Here is a 19,028-nt window from a genome sequence, read left to right on the forward strand (position 1 = left end):
TGGACNTCAATGGTGATACGGATTAATTTTATAAAGCTAATCTTTATGTTGCTGTCATTATATGTGACATTCAACTTGAGTGTATAATCGAATCGGTATAGAAACATTTTCGCTAAACCCTATAAATGTGTTGGTTTGCTTTGCGTTTTTTGCGCTGACACGAAACAAAAAGGTCCTGACAGCCGTTTTTTGGTCCTGATAACCCTACTGTGAACGCGATGGTCCTGACAGCCGGTCCTGATAGCCGGAGAGGTCCTGGTAACCCTACGCTGAATGCGAAAATGTCCTGATAGCCCGTGGGCAAATAAGAGCAAACAGACAGACAAGCCAAATTTATATATAGATTTGTATTTAAAAGTTTTTTAGTTTTTTAGTTTTGAAAATGCGCGAAAAATTTTTATGAAATTTGCAAACTTTTTTTGTTTTTGATTTATACTGTACAATGAATGAGAAGATTCTCACAGATAAAGTCACAATTAAAAATTGAAATAGAAAATGGGCGCGAAGCGCTCTAAAAGCCTAGTCTTTTTAAGATTTAGTTTCATGAAGTAATCTCTCCGGCTCTCAATGAATGTTGTTTTCTGTAAATATTTATTTTTCCAACAAATTGAAATTAGGGTTTTTAAAACTTTAGATTAAAATTTTTACTAAACGAGATTATTCAATGTTCTGCAATGTTTTAAACATTATTGAGAGACACTTCGTGATTTTAAAATATCTCTAATCAGTTCTTTTGGAAAATTGTTCAGTTGGTGGAGCTTTAAAAAGTGTAGGTGTTTAAAACTGTAATAGAAAATCTTGTACATGGAGATATTTAGTATTTACGTACATTATACACAACTGTATGTACATATAGAAACTCTAAAACATAGATATTTACATGTACATTGTACTAAACAGTATGTACATGTAGAATGCATCCTAAAGTATATTCAAACGTTACAGTCTTACCTCAAATAGAGAAACTTTTGATGAATAAAATAATATTACAAGAACGCTATTTTTCCTTTTTTTTCTCCATACAACAGTACTACGGAACAATAGTACACTACTATACAGAACATATATAAGATAGTGTTGAACAAATGTTTTAATTGTAATGACTTTGCTTTTACAGATTTGGTGCATATTACAGTTTAATACAAGGTTTGCAAAAAATAGAACATTTTTAAAAGAACATTTCAAATGTAATTTTTTTTGTAGAGTACAGTGTACACTATAAAGTAAACATTATACAGAGTAAAGTGTACAGTGCACAGTGTACATTTCAGTGAGTACAGATGTATAACGGGTATACATCTAGACAAAAAAAAACATCTTACATGTTCTTTGAAATAATGATAGACATTAAAACATGATACAATAGGGGCCTTTGATACAAACAATAAACAGTCTTAAGCCACTTGTTTATTAAAAGTTACTGATTAAAACATGGGGAATACATTTTTATAAGTTAGAACTTGTCATAAGTTTTCTATCATAAGAAAAGACAGAGTCAGAATGTGGAGAAGAATCAAGGTTGGAGCCACGGCAATCAAATTCTGAAAAAATTAGAAATAAAAATTGATTTTTCGTTCCCAGATTAAGAAAATATGTGCGAAAAATGTGCAAAATACAGAATACTTTCTCTGCATAAGTGACTTGATCATTTCTTGAAGAAATCTTCAGATAAAACACTTTTTCAGCCAGAAAACAATAAATTTTATAAACCCATAATCCTGGCATATCCAAGAACAAAATGCGGTCTGTTTTTATGGTACTATAAAAACAATTTATTGAATACTAGCTGGAGCATCTGGCATTGCCCAGGTTTATATTTTTTATTAATATCTGTAGTTAATCCCGCCGTTTACCCGAGCTTGGTATCAAATCATGATTGTTACTAGTTCCGAATTTTTTTAAGCCTATGTGACCCGACCCCGGGTACCCATGAAGAGCTTTATTATATATATGTAGATGGAGGTTAACTTAAATTGTCCTCAGCACAAAATTCTTCATATCTCCGGTAATTTTGAATGCAAAAAAAAGGCAGACCACACTTTGCAAGGGCCAGGACCAGATTTACATTCTGATTACTATTTCAGTTATTTTTATTGTAAAGTTTTGCTGATGTACATGGTGTCCCAATAAACGTGGGAATTCAGTGACGAATTTGAGATCGTTTTTTTTAATAATTCTTTGATTTATAGTATGGTGATACCCAGTGGCGGATATTAGGGGGGTTATTGGGGTTATTTACCCCCCCCTAGAATCCTGGGGGTAAATACCCCCCCCTAGAATCCTGGGGGTAAATACCCCCCCCTAGAATCCTGGGGTTAAATACCCCCCCCTAGAATTCTAGGGGTAATTACCCCTGAACATATTTTCAGGCCCTGAATAGCAGGGGTTACTCCATTTGCTGCCTCTACAAGTAACAGTTCCAGTTGCCTTGACCCCTTCCATTCAAAAAAAAAATACATTCCCTATTCATTAGTCTGCACTTGTGTAAAGCGACTATTTTCATGATAGTAAAAGTTTTTGCGGCATTTTGCAGATGCTTCTTAAACTTTTAGTTCGGAATCGGTTACTTCAGCAAAGTTCACTCACACACAACTCGTCATAATAAAAAATATATATATTATGAGTTAATTTCCTAAAATACGATTTTTGGACCCCCCTCCCCCTCCTTTTGTACATGGATATCATATCATATGTAAGACAAGACAATTTTTGAGCCAGCTAAGACTCTGAACATGCTGATTTTTTTATGTCTAGCTTTAAAATTTTATTGTGCAATAAATATAAAACAAATCGAACCCTTGTTTCTGTCCTAGAGAACGTTTTTGTGTCCCCCCCCCCTCCNTAAAACCAATAATTTGATATACATCATGATATTTTTCTAGGGGGGGGGGTAAAAAAAATTCCGGCGTGCTTCGCGCGACAAATTAAAAATTTTTACCCCCCCTCCCCTACAGAATCCTTATATCCGCCCCTGATGATACCTACTGAGAAAGCTGTAATCTGTAAGAGTTTCGTCTGCTATGTTCACATTTTGTTTGTTTATGTTTTGACTGCATACGGTTGTACTTAGTAAAACAAGAAAATAAACTCTAGCAGACATAATAATATTATGGCTTTTGAAATAATGCTAATTCATAACAAAGACGATATCCAATTCGTAACTTAGCTAATTCCCATGTTTTTTGGGACACCCTGTAGAAGCTGCAAATTATTTTAAAAATCAAAGAAAAACATCGAGTCGTCTCTTAGCTAAAAAGTTTGGTGGGACACCCTGTATTTACCTGGGTAGGAGAATATGTTGGAGTTGGTTGCGAGAATTTTCAGATGGGAGCCAGATATCTTATAGATACCTTACCTCTTACAGGGGGGCCACTTTCACCTAGATAATAATAAAATAAGAATAATAATGATGTAACGGAGGAAGTCGGAATGTGTTGATAAGACAGGACCAATTGCATTCTGCTTAGAAAGGGGGACCTAGTCCATTCTGCTTTGAGATAGAGGGGTCATGAGGATAACAAGGGGGGGCCAGAGTCCAGTGCCGAGTGTCCAGAGATTTCAAATTATCAGGTTCTAACTTCTAGATCCAGTTCTCAAATCCACTTTTTAATAGAACTGTATCTTATGTTTCAAGTTAATCCAGTTTTAATGCAATAAAATCTTAAAACAATAATGATAATGATAATGATAACGATAATGATAATGATAATAATACCTGTTCTAACAATGATATCTGTGTCCCCCTCTAGTGATGGTAAACCAAGAACTATTTGATCACGAATGAGATTATATACCTCGCCATTTTTACTATAAATAAAATTACATCATTTTTTGGACAAGCTTGGGTACCCAGCATTGCCTGGAATATATCGTGTACCATAAGTAACAAAGGTTTAAAGATTTTAGTGTGAAATAAAGAACAGTAAATGCGTTTAAAATTCTAGAAACAATTAGAAAATGGTTGACAATGCAAATGTACCTGATAAGACTGCAAGGAGAAACTACTTTAAAAACCCGTTCTGCTGGTAGTGTTCTGGTCAGGTAGGTGGAAGGCAGGTAGCCAGTAGAACCAGTTATAGTACACCGACCCCGCCACCAGTCAGGATTGTTCTTGTCTAGTATGTGTACAGTACTTCCAGCACTGGAGAAATTTGAGATATTAGATGAATACATAAATTATTATGCTCATTACTAAACCAGGATTTGCAGAACACACTCCCCTAGGGTGCACCGGAAAAAAATTCCCAAATGTGCGACACATTTTTTGGGAAGCATTGGGTTAAGACTTGCTCAAATACGCAATTTTAGCATTCACAAATAATTTTATTAACTGGCCCATCCATTTTACTGTGTTTCCAGCCATTTTTGGCCTTTTTAAACCTTTTTTTTAACCATTCTCGGTTAAATTGGAGTAACTCTGTCAATTTTTGTAGGAATTTTGAAATGTGATACCATTTTGGAGATCATTTAAGTTGGTATTGACGATATTTGACAGAGTTATTAAGAATTTTGTTGTTTTATTGTTAAATATTCAGAAAAAGGTGAAAAATTGATACTCTTTTTACACCTTTCTTCACCTTGGAGTAGTTAAAGTAATTTTTTTCAAACTCAATACCATCGCTATCCTAAAGTACTTTGATAATTTAGAAATGGCCTAAACATGTTTTATTGATATGTTAAGAGTCAAAGGTATATAAGGTATTTCCAGAAATGCCATGATTAAAACCGGATCGGTGCATTTTTCTCTGAACTCCTTGCTTGACCAAATGATGCCAGCGGTAAAATAATTGCTATCAATAAAAAGATGCCCTTTGATGTCTCTATTGCAGTGGAAAAAACTGAACTTCAATATCTTTAAAAAACATGAAGGTATAATCCTTACGGTCAATTAATTTAGTCTAAAGATGACTTTAATTGGCCTAACAGTAATCTCACTCATAAAGCGGGGTTTTAAGCGTTGCTAAACTAGTTTACTAAAATTTCTTTATCTTATTTATCAGATATCAGATATCAAAAATTTGGTTTTTTCTGTGCAATCTTAATGGGAGTGTTTGCTAAAAATGAAAGGGGTTACAGGCTTATGGCGAAATTAATCGCTTTTGATCCCTACTAATCTGACTTCTATCTGTTGCGTCTATAAGGAGAAAATTGTTAAAAAGGACTTATACCGAAGAACGTAACGTCAATACAAATGCAGAAAGTTGCACCATACAACTCGGATAGTAAAAAAATAAATTTAAATCCACACAAATCATTTAGATATTTAAACCTATAGTCATCGATTATTTTTCGACGCATTTGAATATTGTTAATATTTCATAATATTTTTGGCTTGTTTTGTATACAATGCATTAAAACGCCAAAATAGTTGGCCGCCAGGTGGTCTGCTCTTGATGCTTTGAATGATTACAAGTGGCAGAGACACCTAGCGGAAAAAATATGTATGTTAAATAAATAAAAGATATTTTGAAATATTAACTATATATAAATGCGTCCAAAAACAATGGATGACTATAGGTTTTAATATCTGAATGATTTGATTGGGTTTAAGTGGATTTTTGTGTTGCATCATTTGGGCAAGCAGCGGGGGAAACAATATCAAAAGCATTAAAAACAAACTTACGAGACACTGAGTTCATCTTCTCTTCTGGGGGTGAAATTATAAAGAACGGCATAAATGTTGCTCGGTAATTGTCGGCTCATTTTCTAAAAAACAAAATCCTTATATCTTTACAACCTAATGTTATATACTTGCTTGATCAAATAGTTATAGTTTGAAACATCAAAGTTTACACCACCAGTTTTCAAAGAAATAAGGCCGGGGATTTGAAAATTTTAACGAAGGAAAGTTAAAAAGTTAAAATAGTAACAAAATATTTACCGGTGAGTGTCCAGGGGAGGTAAAATGTGGTGATTGTGTACCCTGGTCTTTATCACCCCTGAAAAACAATATTAAAACATAAATATGGTTTGTATATTTCTTGTTTTTTGTAGTCCTAAACGGCTAAACCGATCGGGTTAAAATTACAAAATGACTTTATCAAAGTCATAAAATGTTGACGCCAAAAAATTAAGATTGTTACCAAAATTAGAAAATTTGAAAACTCGACAATCCGCACAAATTTGTATTGTGATAAGTTTAATGCTACAAAGATGAAAGGCTTGCAACGAAAAAAAAACACTAAAATTAGTTGAAAGAGAGCCACTAAGCCTGTTATATATAATTTTCTCCTTTTATAATTCTTTTAACATTAAGGAAGGTTTAGTTCGGTTTCTAGACTTTTTACTCTTGAAATATTTAATTTGTAAAGTAATTTTCATTTAAGAGAGAAAAAAAAAACATTAGACCTAGTTTTGTAACCTGTAAAATTGTCTTTTTGTAAAGAATAAGATAAAGGGTAACATAGTAAATTTTTAAAGATTTAAAAAAAAATTCGCGATTGTAATTCTTAAAAATAAAAGAATTCACAAAAAATGTCATAATCTGATTTCAGATTTTAAGACAAATTATCATGCACACACTTTGTTGTCATTAAGATTCAACTTTCCCTGTTTCCTTTCAAGAACTTAGGGGAAAAATTCAAAGAGACAGAGTTTGTGCCACGAAGTCAACCTTTTTAATCCCTATATCTTTGCAACCTGATGGCAAAAAACTAAAAAATTTCAGCTTAGACGATTTGATCTCACAGAATACAAAGATTGAAATATGTAAGGGTTGAAAAGATAAAAGGATTATAAAATTAGAGATTTATTTGCAAAAATTCTACTTTTCGCTTGTTTTAGAAATACATTTTTGATATTATGCCGTTTACAAACAATTAATTTAAAGCAAAATTTAATATAATAAAGACAGATAAACGTTAAAAAAACTTTGTTATTATAGTATTTTATATATATTCTTTTAGCTGAGAAATTGTTAAATCAACGCAATAGATAATAACCGTTTTTGATTAACTTAAAGATTTAACAAAGAGCTTTAATCAAATTCCATTTAATGTTTCAAAACCTGTATTTGTTAAAGGGGACTGCAGACTTAATTAGTAAAATGGCGTGCCTGACTCGCAACAGTACCCCATACATCTTTTGATAGACAAAGATTAATCACGCCCCTCTGCCCCTTTAGTAAAAGTAAATTCATCCTGTATGAAGCATAAAGTCTGACCGCGTCAACCTTGTTGCACCGGCTATTCCTGTCCATAGAGCTAGGTACAGTACAAACTGGGACCGGAAAGGTTGACCCAGCTCGGAAATGTACTACGACTACCCGTGTAAGGACTTATACTTGCTTCACTAGAGAATTAAGAGTAATTTTTGTTTTCAAAATGATTTTTATTTATATTAATATAAATAATGTAATTAACAGTAATTTTTATATTTCAGAAAAATATCTTATTATTTTATTTATACAGTGGGACCCATAAACCTTTAGAATGGAAAGATGAAATTTAAGCAACCTTATGTGTAGTTCATGTTGTATTTTTTATGAACTTAATATCAAAACTTGAGCTTTCGGTTATCCTCCTATTTCACAGTTTTATGGGTCACGCTGTCTAAAAAACTGATAAAATTACACGACAAGAAACTGGCAGATTAAAACAAATTTTTTATGTTTTCTTTATTCTAATTCCTCTCTTTATGACAATATTATATAATATGATAGGATAAAAGCTTCTTAACAGAAAAATAAATGTTATATATTTTTTCAGAAGAAAAAGTTTTATAATTTTTTAACAGAAAATTAATGCTATTATAATTTTTAACAGAAAAATAAATATTATTATGATTTTTCAACAGAAAAACAATGTTATCATTTTTAATAAAAAAAATAATTTTATCATTTTTTAATATAAAAATAATTGTTATTATTAATTTTCAACAGAAAGTTATGCAGTACACACTTTAACTATACATGGGTTTATTTTATTTTTATTAGGTTATAACACTAACAACTTGGCTTATTTTAGAAAATGTGAAAGTAAAATACTTTTTCATACTTTTCAAATTTTAGCAATGACATGTACAGTGTACAGTGTACATAGCTTTTTACTTTTTTTGTGTGTGGCTCAAAATGTATTAAAAGCTAACTCAAAATCCAATTTTTGTAAAAGTATTTTAAAAAAAGATTTATTTATCACCTGGGGCCTTTAGACAACATACCAGGAGGTGCTCTGCATCCAATCGGACTTAAAGGAACTGGAGCTGAAGGATCTAAATAATAAACAATATTTTACATATGTCAAGCTAAGTGAGTTTACTACTTTAAATTCTATTTAGTTAATCCAATCTATACTAACATTGATTAGAGGATATTTCAGGATTGTCCAAGGATGAAGATTTATGCCGTACAGTTAGTTTAGGTCTCCAGCATAATCCATCCTTACCAAGCATTAAACCACCTCCGCCGCTAGGACTTCCTCCGCCACTTCCTCCACCTCCACCTCCGAATCCACTCATCCCTCCACCTCCAAACCTACTATCTATTCCTCCATTCCCTCCTCCGCCAACCCCACTCCCCCCACTACTTCCTCCACCACTCCCACCGCCGCTCCCTCCACCACTCCCTCCACCACTCCCTCCACCACTCCCTCCGCTACTCCCTCCTCCTCTGAACCAGCCGAAACTACGGACTAATAAAAGAATAAAATCAGGTAATATTCATAAATGCACTAAAAGGAAGTAAAATTGCAAAAATTGCAAAATTGCAAAAATGCAAAAACTTTCTGGAACACTGAAACAAGATTCTTTTCCATTAGTTTTGAGGTTAGTAGTTGAGATCTAATTAGCAAAGTTTATCCCTGCTCAGAGCTCACCACATTCGAAAATTAAATTTTGAAGTATTACACGTGAGAAATGCCTCTTAAACATAAATCATAGTTAGTTAAAATAGAAAATATTTGTATTATTCAAGTTAGTTTACAACAGTGCACTCCAGGTTAGTTTACAACAGTGAACTCCATGTTAGTTTACAACAGTAAACTCCAGGTTAGTTTACAACAGTGAACTCCAGGTTAGTTTACAACAGTGAACTCCAGGTTAGTTTACAACAGTGAACTCCAGGTTAGTTTACAACAATGAACTCCAGGTTAGTTTACAACAGTGAACACCAGGTTAGTTTATAGCAGTGAACTTCAGGTTAGTTTATAACAGTAAACTCCAGTTTAGTTTACAACAGTGAACTCCAGGTAAGTTTACAACAGTGACCACCAGGTTAGTTTATAGCAGTGAACTCCAGGTTAGTTTATAACAGTGAACTCCAGGTTAGTTTATAACAGTGAACACCAGGTTAGTTTACAACAGTGAACTCCAGGTTAGTTTACAACAGTGAACTCCAGGTTAGTTTCTAACAGTGAACTCAGGGATAGTTCATAACAGGGAATTCCAGGTTAGTTTATATTAGTAAACTCCAGGTTAGATCATAACAGTTAACTCCAGGTTACTTCATAACACTTTACTCTAGGTGAGACCAAACTACCGAAACTTACTATCTGGGAGGCTCCGCATCTCCCAGAGTTCCCTCCTCGATCATAGAGGAGTAGTTCCCAGCTGTAATCTTCCTTCCACTACTGTCAACTAGTTCTCCATCTGTCATCAGAGCTATACCAGCTCTACTACCAGGAGTATAGGTGGAGTAGGAACCACCCATCCTTCTCCTGGTAGGAGAAGGTTCTAGAGAACTCCGTCCTCCGTGCACAGTGAGAAGGTTGGAGGACTAGGACGTGTTCTTTATTTTATTATTATTAGAGTTTTGAGAAATAGTTTTTCTTTAGACAAATTTTCTGCATCACGGAGTGTATAAATTATTAAAGAGTATACATCAAAGATGAAAACTAAATGAAAAGAATAACAAATATCATCCATTTTGTTTAATATAATAAAATGAACATTTCACTTAGAAGTTTTAAATTAAACCAACTTTCAGAATACTTTTCAAGTTTTTTTTTCAATTTATGTTGTATCCAATCCATGAGAGATATTTGTTCTAAAAACTTTCATCTGTTTTTCCTTTTATCATCTTAAATCTATGAAGATTTTTTCAGAAAAGTAATTTTAAATTTTGGAAGAAAATTTTTAATTTAAGAATTGAATCTTGTATGATGGTTACCCTCTTATGCAAGAACTTTCCAAAAATATAATAAATAGTTAATTAGATCCATTAGATACTGTTTGGAAGTAATAAAAACTAAGGAATAATTAGAACTAAAGAAAACTTTCCAGTCCCCTGCCATCCTCCGACAAACTGGTTTTATACGAGCGATTATCTTGCTTCTGATTGGAGGAAAGATGCTCCCTACTTCCTGATATTCCACCTATATATAAGCACGATTATCTTGCTTCTGATTGGAGGGAAGATGCTTCTCACTTCCTGATATTCCACTTATGTATTAGCACGATTATCTTGCTTCTGATTCCTGATATTCGACCTATATATTAGCGCGATTATCATGATTCTGATTGGAGGAAAGATGCTCCCCACTTCCTGATATTCCACCTATATATTAGCGCGATTATCTTGCTTCTGATTGGAGGAAAGATGCTCCCCACTTCCTGATATTCCACCTATATATATTAGCGCGATTATCTTGCTTCTGATTGGAGGAAAGATGCTCCACACTTCCTGATATTCCACCTATATCTATTAGCGCGATTATCTTGCTTCTGATTGGAAGAAAGATGCCGAAGAAGAAGCCCAAATTACTTTTTAAAAAAAGGTCACTTTTTTCTCTTTTTTCTCAGAGATGCCAGTCAAGTACTTCTAAGGACCATAAAGGTTATGTTATCCAACCATATAGTTAAATATGTTAGATATTGGATCAATCTAATGGATCAATGTCAGTTTAAATCCTTATACGGATCATTTTCAAAAAACAACATTGTAGTTATGATTGTGTAAGGAAAAAAAATTCAAATGCTTTTAAAATTTTTAACCAAGAAAAAAACGACAATATCTTCCACATTATAGATTAAACAAAGGTTTCAAGGGTACCAGTGTGAATCTGGCATTGTCATCTTTGCATTGGCTGGGTCACTTGAAATTAAGCTTATTGCAGTTATTTTAAAGGAAGCATTACTTGAGTCTAAAATTCGACTTCTAAAGTCGAATTCTTATCGAATGTTGTCCTTTTTTAATAATGCATCTATAGCACCTGTACTGTACTGCATCCATAGCACCCAATTTCCTTCAAAGAAAGCGGTCAAAAAAATTATTAAGCCAGCGTTGAAATTAAAGTTTTTGCATATTACATGCTTAATTCAATGTTTTAAGAATTAAAAAGACCAAAGCACTTTTAGTGAATGTTTTTATGTGAAAATTTTCCTGAAAAATAAATTTATGGAAAGGAATGTAGTCTTTGTCATAAACTCAAATTTTCTAATCCCTATATCTTTGCAACCTGATGGTGTAAACCTTTGATATGTCAAACCTAGACTAACTGATCTAACATAATTCATAGTTTGAAATATTTTAAAGGTTTACGCTATAAGGTTGCCCAGCTATTAAGGTAAAAAAGATTAAGTTTGTGGCAAAAACAGTTAACAGAGATAAATAGCTGATACCGACCGAACGGATTGAAAAAAGTATTCAAGTGTTCAGCACTTTATCTGAACAGAAGTCGAAACTTATCTGCTGAGTCACGTTAATCTTTAACACTCGGTCTCAATGTCAAATGTGGAACCTTTTGAGAATACATGTTTGATCTCTTCATTCAAGTAATCCCTACAGATGTAGGTCAATGCTTGATCCCAGGATTCACAACCAAAAAGTTCTTATCCCAGAATTCGATCAGAGCTGAAAACTTTAGAATGGTGGGTATTCAGATTAATGCTTGATCCTCTCTTAATATCGAGACTAACCTAATCTTGTACTTGTATCCTGAAAAGTGTATAAAATTCAACCAATTAGAGTCGCATATATGAACCCGATAAATTTGAAATTTTGCGCGCCATTTAAGATAATATACAGAAACGGGAGGGACTCTCTAAATAAAAAAAAAAGGTTTTTGATTTTTCTCTACTATATCCAAGAAAGAACGGTTTAAGAAGAAAATCAAAGGTGTGTCCATTGGATACTCAGATTAAGTAATCGGGATTAAGGATATCTCATTCTAAAGTTTTCAGCTCAGATCTTTATCTTGAAGAATTCTAAATTCCAAAAGTAAATAATGCATTAAATGGAAACCAAATTTAACACAAAATATGATAATATCCAATAATCCAATTCTTAGACTCGGAAATATTTTCTAATGCAACCATCCTTGAAACATAGTAGAATTATTACAACGAACCTTTTACGAAAATTGAAAGAGGGAATTAATAAATTTCTTGAAGAGACTGTCTTTTTAATAAATTACTTGAAGAGACTGTCTTTTTAATAAATTACTTGAAGAGACTGTCTTTTTAATAAATTACTTGAAGAGACTGTCTTTTTGATAAATTACTTAAAGAAACTGTCTGCTTAATAAATTACTTCAAGAGACTGTCTTTTAAATAAATTACTTGAAGAGACTGTCTTTTAAATAAACTACTTGAAGAGACTGTCTTTTTAATAAATTACTTGAAGAGACTGTCTGTTTAATAAATTACTTCAAGAGACTGTCTGTTTAATAAATTACTTCAAGAGACTGTCTGTTTAATAAATTACTTCAAGAGACTGTCTTTTAAATAAATTACTTGAAGAGACTGTCTTTTAAATAAATTACTTGAAGAGACTGTCTTTTTAAATTTCAACATACACAACAATATAATTCTGAAAATTCTGACATTGTTTTTCTGGGAAAATCAATGGGAAAGTCACTTTTGAAATTAATCAGTGTTGTAAATAATAAATATACATGTATAATTCAGGGGTTGAAGGGAGCTTTAATCATCCAACACCAAAGTTCCCAGCAAAAAGTATATTTTCACTTAGAAAAGATAACCAAAATGAAGATATGAAAAGGTTTAGTTGTTTATAGATGTTCAAATTATAATTGCCCATTTAGGATATTGAGATCAAGCTATCGGGATTAGGAGTATGTTATGATGGTGGTATAGTATGCAGCAAAGGTCTATAGCTTGTTGGAATTTTTCTTAGATTTTGATTATTTGATTTCGATGGATACGGAATTTGAATTTATATTAACTTTAAACTGTCTGGGAAAGACCAGGGAGTAAGGAATAGAAGGGAGATACAACTGACGCGGTTCGCCATACCAAATGATTATACATGCTTTGCAGACGGGTACTCCATTTGTATAAGAAATATGTCTCTGATGTACAATTACCGCGTATACAATAGCTTTTTCTGAAAATTTCTTATACGTAAATGGAGTACCAGTCTGCAAAGCATGCATAATCATATGGTAGGGCGAACAGCGTCATTTATATCTCCCTTCTATTCCTTACTTCCTGGGGAACACTTCTCTACTGGGTGTATAACTTGATACTTTTATAAACTGTGATTTAACTAACATGCATTTATTATTTACTTTAACTATATCTCTATATTGTCGTATTTAAAGGGACTGTAAGCGTAATCTCAAGTAACCCTTTTTGCAAACATAGCAATGCCCGATTCACAACATCACTTTTAAAAGCATTGTCTGATAAAGTATGAATTAGATATCAATGATTTGAAAGAGTATCGTTGTGAGTCGGGCATGTAGGGTGTCACTTACCATTACGCAAACAGTCCTTTTAAAAGTTAAATAAATGAGCTGATTTTTCAGCTCAGACTCTATTTTCTTATTTCTATATCTTTGCAAGCTGATGATAGACCTTTCATATTTAAACTATGAATTCTAGATTCGATTGAGAAAACAACGGTTAAAACCATCAGGCTGCAAATATTCAGAGATTAGAAAATTATAGTTTGTGTTGAATAATCAATTCTTTTCTAACTGTTTAAAGAATGACTAAATGATCCCAACCTGAGGGCGGGTTGGCTCCCATCAGTTGGTTCTGAGATCTAACCCTGAGCAGCTGTTTCTCCATCCTTGTTCCGCTCTTCTCCTCCCTTGTCATAGATCCCCTACCATCTCCACCCCCTAGAGACACAGAATGGAACTGAGTTCTTGCCACAAACTCTGATTTTCGAAATCCTCTAAAGCAACCTGATGGCATATGCCTCTATTATCTAATTTAAATTATGAGCTCTGAGCTGAAAACTTTTGAATGAAATATCCTTAATCCCGATCGGTTAATTAATCTGGAGATTAATAATAAGAGGAGAACAAGCATTATTTAATCTTGAGATTAAGAAAAAGAGGAGATCCAGAATTGATCTCTATATCCACCATTCTAAAGTTTTCAGCTCTGTTTAATCAAGAGTCAAAGTTTGAAATAGCATTTCATTATATCATAAAACATTTGCGCAAAAATTCGTTAATAAATATACACTTTAAACATTGCGTTACTGTCGTCTTCCTAGTCCACAGTTTTCTGGTCCTCACTGTAGTGTTTATATTTTTTTCTTTTTCATAGCAAGATCATCTAACAACATTTAAACTTTTTTTGTGGTTTTTTTTGTTAAAATTAACTAAGAGGGTAAACCCGATCGAAATAAAGTACTTTGAAAGACTCTGTGTCAAGTTTCCTGGAAAATGTGCAAAATAAAATTGCATCAAAAATATAAAACTTCCTTTCAAAGTTCTGCATAAAAGAAATAAATTATCTTCTAAAAACTAAAAGTTATGAAAACCTTTTACTTTTCAATGTGTATTTGTGCATTTGTTTATATGGGATAAAATGATGTTAAGTATTACAGATAGTATTTAAGATATTGGCATTTAATACTTTGTTATAATGCATTCAGAACTCATGTAAAGGAATTGAGGCATTGCCCCTAACTCTAATTAACCTTTGATATTTCTAACTTAGATCATTTGATCTAACAGAATTCATAATTTGAAATATCTTACGTCAATATGACGCTAGGTTGCAAAGAATTTGTACCAGTAATTACGCTTAAAGGAATCGCGTTCTTCCCCCAAACTCTGCTTTTTAATCCTCGTATTTCTGCAACCAGATATTGAAAAGTTGCAAAGATATAGGGATTTGAAATTTGGAGTTTGTGAAAAGAACTCTATTGGTTTTAATTTGTTTGCTTTGTCCAGATATTTGAGTGAATTTAGCAATTTGTAAACTTGACAATTTGTCAATTATAAATTTCAGAGGATTTAGTATCATATTTGATATCCAATTATGCACAGTTAAATTTAATAAATAAGCTTTTTAAAGTTAAAATATATTTGTAAACGATTTTATTTTTTTAAAACATGTTTTGCAGCGTTTTCCAGTCAACAATTTGATAAACATTTTGTCGAAATAAAATACGAGCAAAATATAAAATTATTTTGAAAATACAAGAAAAATATTTTCAACAAATTTTCATTCCCTCAGAGAAGAGTCATTAAAAAAAATAAAAACGAAGAAATAAATTATTTTAGCTTTCCGTCCGAGTTGATCATTAAAATTAGTTGAAACGTCTAAATTATTATCATTAATTTTGATCTTACTTTCAGAAAAGTAACTGTTCCTTTTTTCAAGTCGCCGTTATTCATCGTACTCAGCAATCAACAAACATTTTGCGGATTTTTCTGTTTAAATTTGTGTTTTTTGTTAAATAATAAATTTCGGCATTTTTTTCCATGCAAAATTTTTTAAATTTGAAGAATTAGGAATTTTCCAAAGAACTTTTCTCCGGCTATTTTCTAGAATTAGTAACAAAAAATTCTCCGAAATTGGATTATGATTACACAAAGGACTTGAGTCTTTATCACAAACTCTGATTTTTTAATTTCTATATCTTTTTAACCCGATGTCGTGAACCTTAGATATTTCAAACTATGAATTCTGTTTGATTGAATAATTTTCCAGTTCCCTATGTCCCGAGAATTTCTTGAAACAAATTCAAGAAATTTTGATAATTGTAAAGAGGTCCAAGTAATTTCTGCAAAATTTCCATAAAATTGTTATCTGGAATCCGTTTTACATTATAAAAAGTCCGATGTGCAGAATACAATAATAAAACACCACGGTTTACAAGAATCTCTGTTCTGAGAAGCCCCTTTGAAGAATAAGAATGTTTTCAAAAAAGAAAAAAACATTTATCTCCGCAAATTCATGAAAAACAATTTATTTTTATACTCTTAATGTTAATATTTTAGTTTTGTTTTCAAGTCCAGACGTCATCCCAATTCCCAATATATTGAAGAAGTGTCCATTACACCTTTATCCAATCAATGGTGTGGAAGATATCGTCGCTTTTCTAGCTTCATATCTCACGGAATCTTAATCAGACAAAGCTTGATAAGGTACCGTTGTGAATCAGACATGCCGTCACTCGAAATTACTACTGCAGGCAGCAGTCTCTTTAAATTTGAAATAATGAAAATAATTTTTTTTTAAACTTACTGTCGTCTTCGTCTGTTAAGCGAATATCAATATCTGAGGCAGATTTCTGTCTGCGGAGGAGTTTACTCTTAGGTTGGCACTTTACAACCTTTAACAGTCAGGAGTTATATACAGTGGTATCCACACAAAATTCGATGAAAAGTTTCGAAGGTTGGATTTGGATTATTTAAATGCTTTGCTAAACAATTGGAAAAGAGATAAACAAAGTTAAAATTTGCCGAAACCAAGATTGTAAGAAAAATTTACTAACATTTTATATTGTCGTTCTTCAAGAAGGGATGTTAACGTTTTCATTTTTCAGAAAAACGATCGTTTCGTTATGAAAACGACGACGAAAAATCGAAAACGAAACGATCGTTTTAAAAACGATCGCTTTTTTAAAACGTTCGTTTCTTAAAAATGGTCGTTTTTAAAACGATCGTTTTTCAAAACGCTCGTTTTTCAAAACGCTCGTTTTTAAAAACGATCGTTTTTCAAAACGATTGTTTTTATAAAATTCGTCGTTTCGTTAACGATCGTTAACGCCGGACCTTCGTTAACGATCTTTAACGACGACCCTTCGTTAACGATCGTTAACGACAACCTTCGTTAACGATCGTAAACGACGACCCTTAGTTAACGATAGTTAACCTGAAGGGCATCTGTACTTATCATCGAGTAGTTTTTCAGAAAATATCAAGGAGTTTTAACTGTTAAACTTCATGTAAGACGACAATCAATAAAGTTGCATGTAATTTTTTTTCCAAAAACGACCGTTTTGATAAAGTTCGTCGTTTCGTTAACGATCGTTAACGACGACCCTTCGTTAACGACCGTTAACAACNCACTTCGTTAACGACGACCTTTCGTTAACGATCGTTAACATAATTTTCAATAAAATTTTTTTTGAAAAACGATCGTTTTTTTAAAAAAATCGTATAAAAAATGGTCGCAAATCGTTTTAATAAAAACGATCGTTTTCAAAAACGATCGCTATTCGTTTTCTAAAAGTTCAAAACGAGTTGGTCGTTTTTAAAAACGATCATTTTTTTCCGAAAACGAAACGATCGTTTCTGAAAACGAAACAAAAAACGTTTAACGATCGTTTTCAAAAACGATTAACAACCCTATCTTCAAGTCCCATCCTTTTTTGGGTATCCCTGTATGTCAAATTGTAATTGAAACTTTTAAAAATGTTATTCTTTCTTAAACAGAGGTTTAAAGGGTATCGCTGTGAAGGGGTGAATCTGGATGGAGTGCTAGAAAAGAGTAAAGAAAAAAACGGAAAAATATTTAAAAATTAATTTTTTTATGATAAAAAAATAAAGATTACCTTTTCTTGACAATCAGGATGAACATTCATTCTACACATCTTACACTTTAACCCTTGTCTGGTGTGACCTGTAATATAACGTCAATGTGTATAAAAATTATTATAACAAAAATTATAAAAAAAATGGTCGGAATTCTCCTAAGTCGAACTTTTGTATTGAGTATCATTAATCTGTAACGCGAAATATTTCATTTTCAATGTACGGAAAAGAAAGCAACAGAAAAGAATAAACTTTACTTTATCTGCATTTGAGTCAAAATTTGCTTCTCCAAAAAAATCTAAAAATTAGTTTTATGAAGTCTACATGACGTAAACAATAAAGACTAGAGACATTTAATTCAAAGAAATTCTAAACTTTTTGCATTCATCAGATTTCATTTAAATTTCATTATCAAAGTAAAATTATTTTTAAAAAACCTTAATTTTTGCTATAAATTTGCTGTGTACAGATGATTTGTTTACATTAGAAACTGAATGCTAGCAAAGAGCTCTATTTTTGTCTACTTGCAACCTGATTTTAAGTTTAAATATTAGAAGTTCCACGACATCGGGTTGCAAATATACTGGGATAACTAGAGTTTGTGGAAAAACACAGTTCGTTTAATCCCAATTATGTCTTATTTCGCCACCTTGCACATTCCATTCAAGTTATAAAAAATACATTAATGTACAATTTGTTTTAAAGACTGTATTACTAGATTTACGTTGTAAACCGCCAATTTAATATGTTAACTTATCATGTTTAATGCAATAAATTATACTAACTTTACTTTATTTTACTTTAGGCAGAATTCATTTGAAGTTCGTAACCTTTGACAAATATTTCATTTTGAATATTACAACTTCTCTATCTAATGTCAAAGTTTGGTTTTTTTGTCAATCATTTGTGGAAGTTTTAAAAATACTAGAACGGTCCGTTTGATTTGCACTAATCCCTTCAAAGCCGAGGGATATAATTGTAAGCTTATTATGGAACAGGGTTACTTACAAAACATGAGACTGCAGGAAAGACAACTGTATGGGAATTAATTTTCTTTTTTCTATTTTTATGGTATTTATGGTAAAAAATAGTTCTTTTGTTTTTAAATTGAAAAAAAATACTATTTTGAAGGCACAAGACAAACCTAGAAACCTTCAGATTGTAATATTTAACAAATTCCAGGTCATCACTAAAGTCTCATATTTTGTGAATAACCCTGTATATTTACCTCGTAATATCTGGGAGCATACGTCGCATGGTGTAATCTTCTTATATGTATACTCCTTAACATGAAAATATGGAAACTTCTTCAAATTTTACTTTATTTTTAAGGAGGGGGGGGGGGGT

At 32.3% G+C, this 19,028-nt stretch overlaps 1 protein-coding gene across 1 annotated transcript in view; it reads right to left on the minus strand.

The window, feature by feature from the left end:
• Window positions 1-1,072: 1,072 nt before the first annotated feature.
• LOC111701429 (uncharacterized) overlaps window positions 1,073-19,028 on the minus strand; it is a gene marked incomplete in the record, with an annotated part of 99,631 nt that continues 81,675 nt past the window's right edge. The window contains 12 exon segments of the mRNA XM_023472715.1: window positions 1,073-1,541; window positions 3,282-3,379; window positions 3,716-3,807; window positions 3,980-4,141; window positions 5,624-5,706; window positions 5,882-5,939; window positions 8,136-8,208; window positions 8,295-8,627; window positions 13,905-14,087; window positions 16,390-16,477; window positions 17,702-17,769; window positions 18,910-18,964. Coding sequence (XP_023328483.1) covers window positions 3,321-3,379; window positions 3,716-3,807; window positions 3,980-4,141; window positions 5,624-5,706; window positions 5,882-5,939; window positions 8,136-8,208; window positions 8,295-8,627; window positions 13,905-14,087; window positions 16,390-16,477; window positions 17,702-17,769; window positions 18,910-18,964 — 1,254 coding nt within the window.

The sequence above is a fragment of the Eurytemora carolleeae genome, unplaced genomic scaffold (genome assembly GCF_000591075.1).
Source record: "Eurytemora carolleeae unplaced genomic scaffold, Eaff_2.0 scaffold26, whole genome shotgun sequence".
NCBI classification, from domain to species: Eukaryota; Metazoa; Arthropoda; class Copepoda; order Calanoida; family Temoridae; genus Eurytemora; species Eurytemora carolleeae.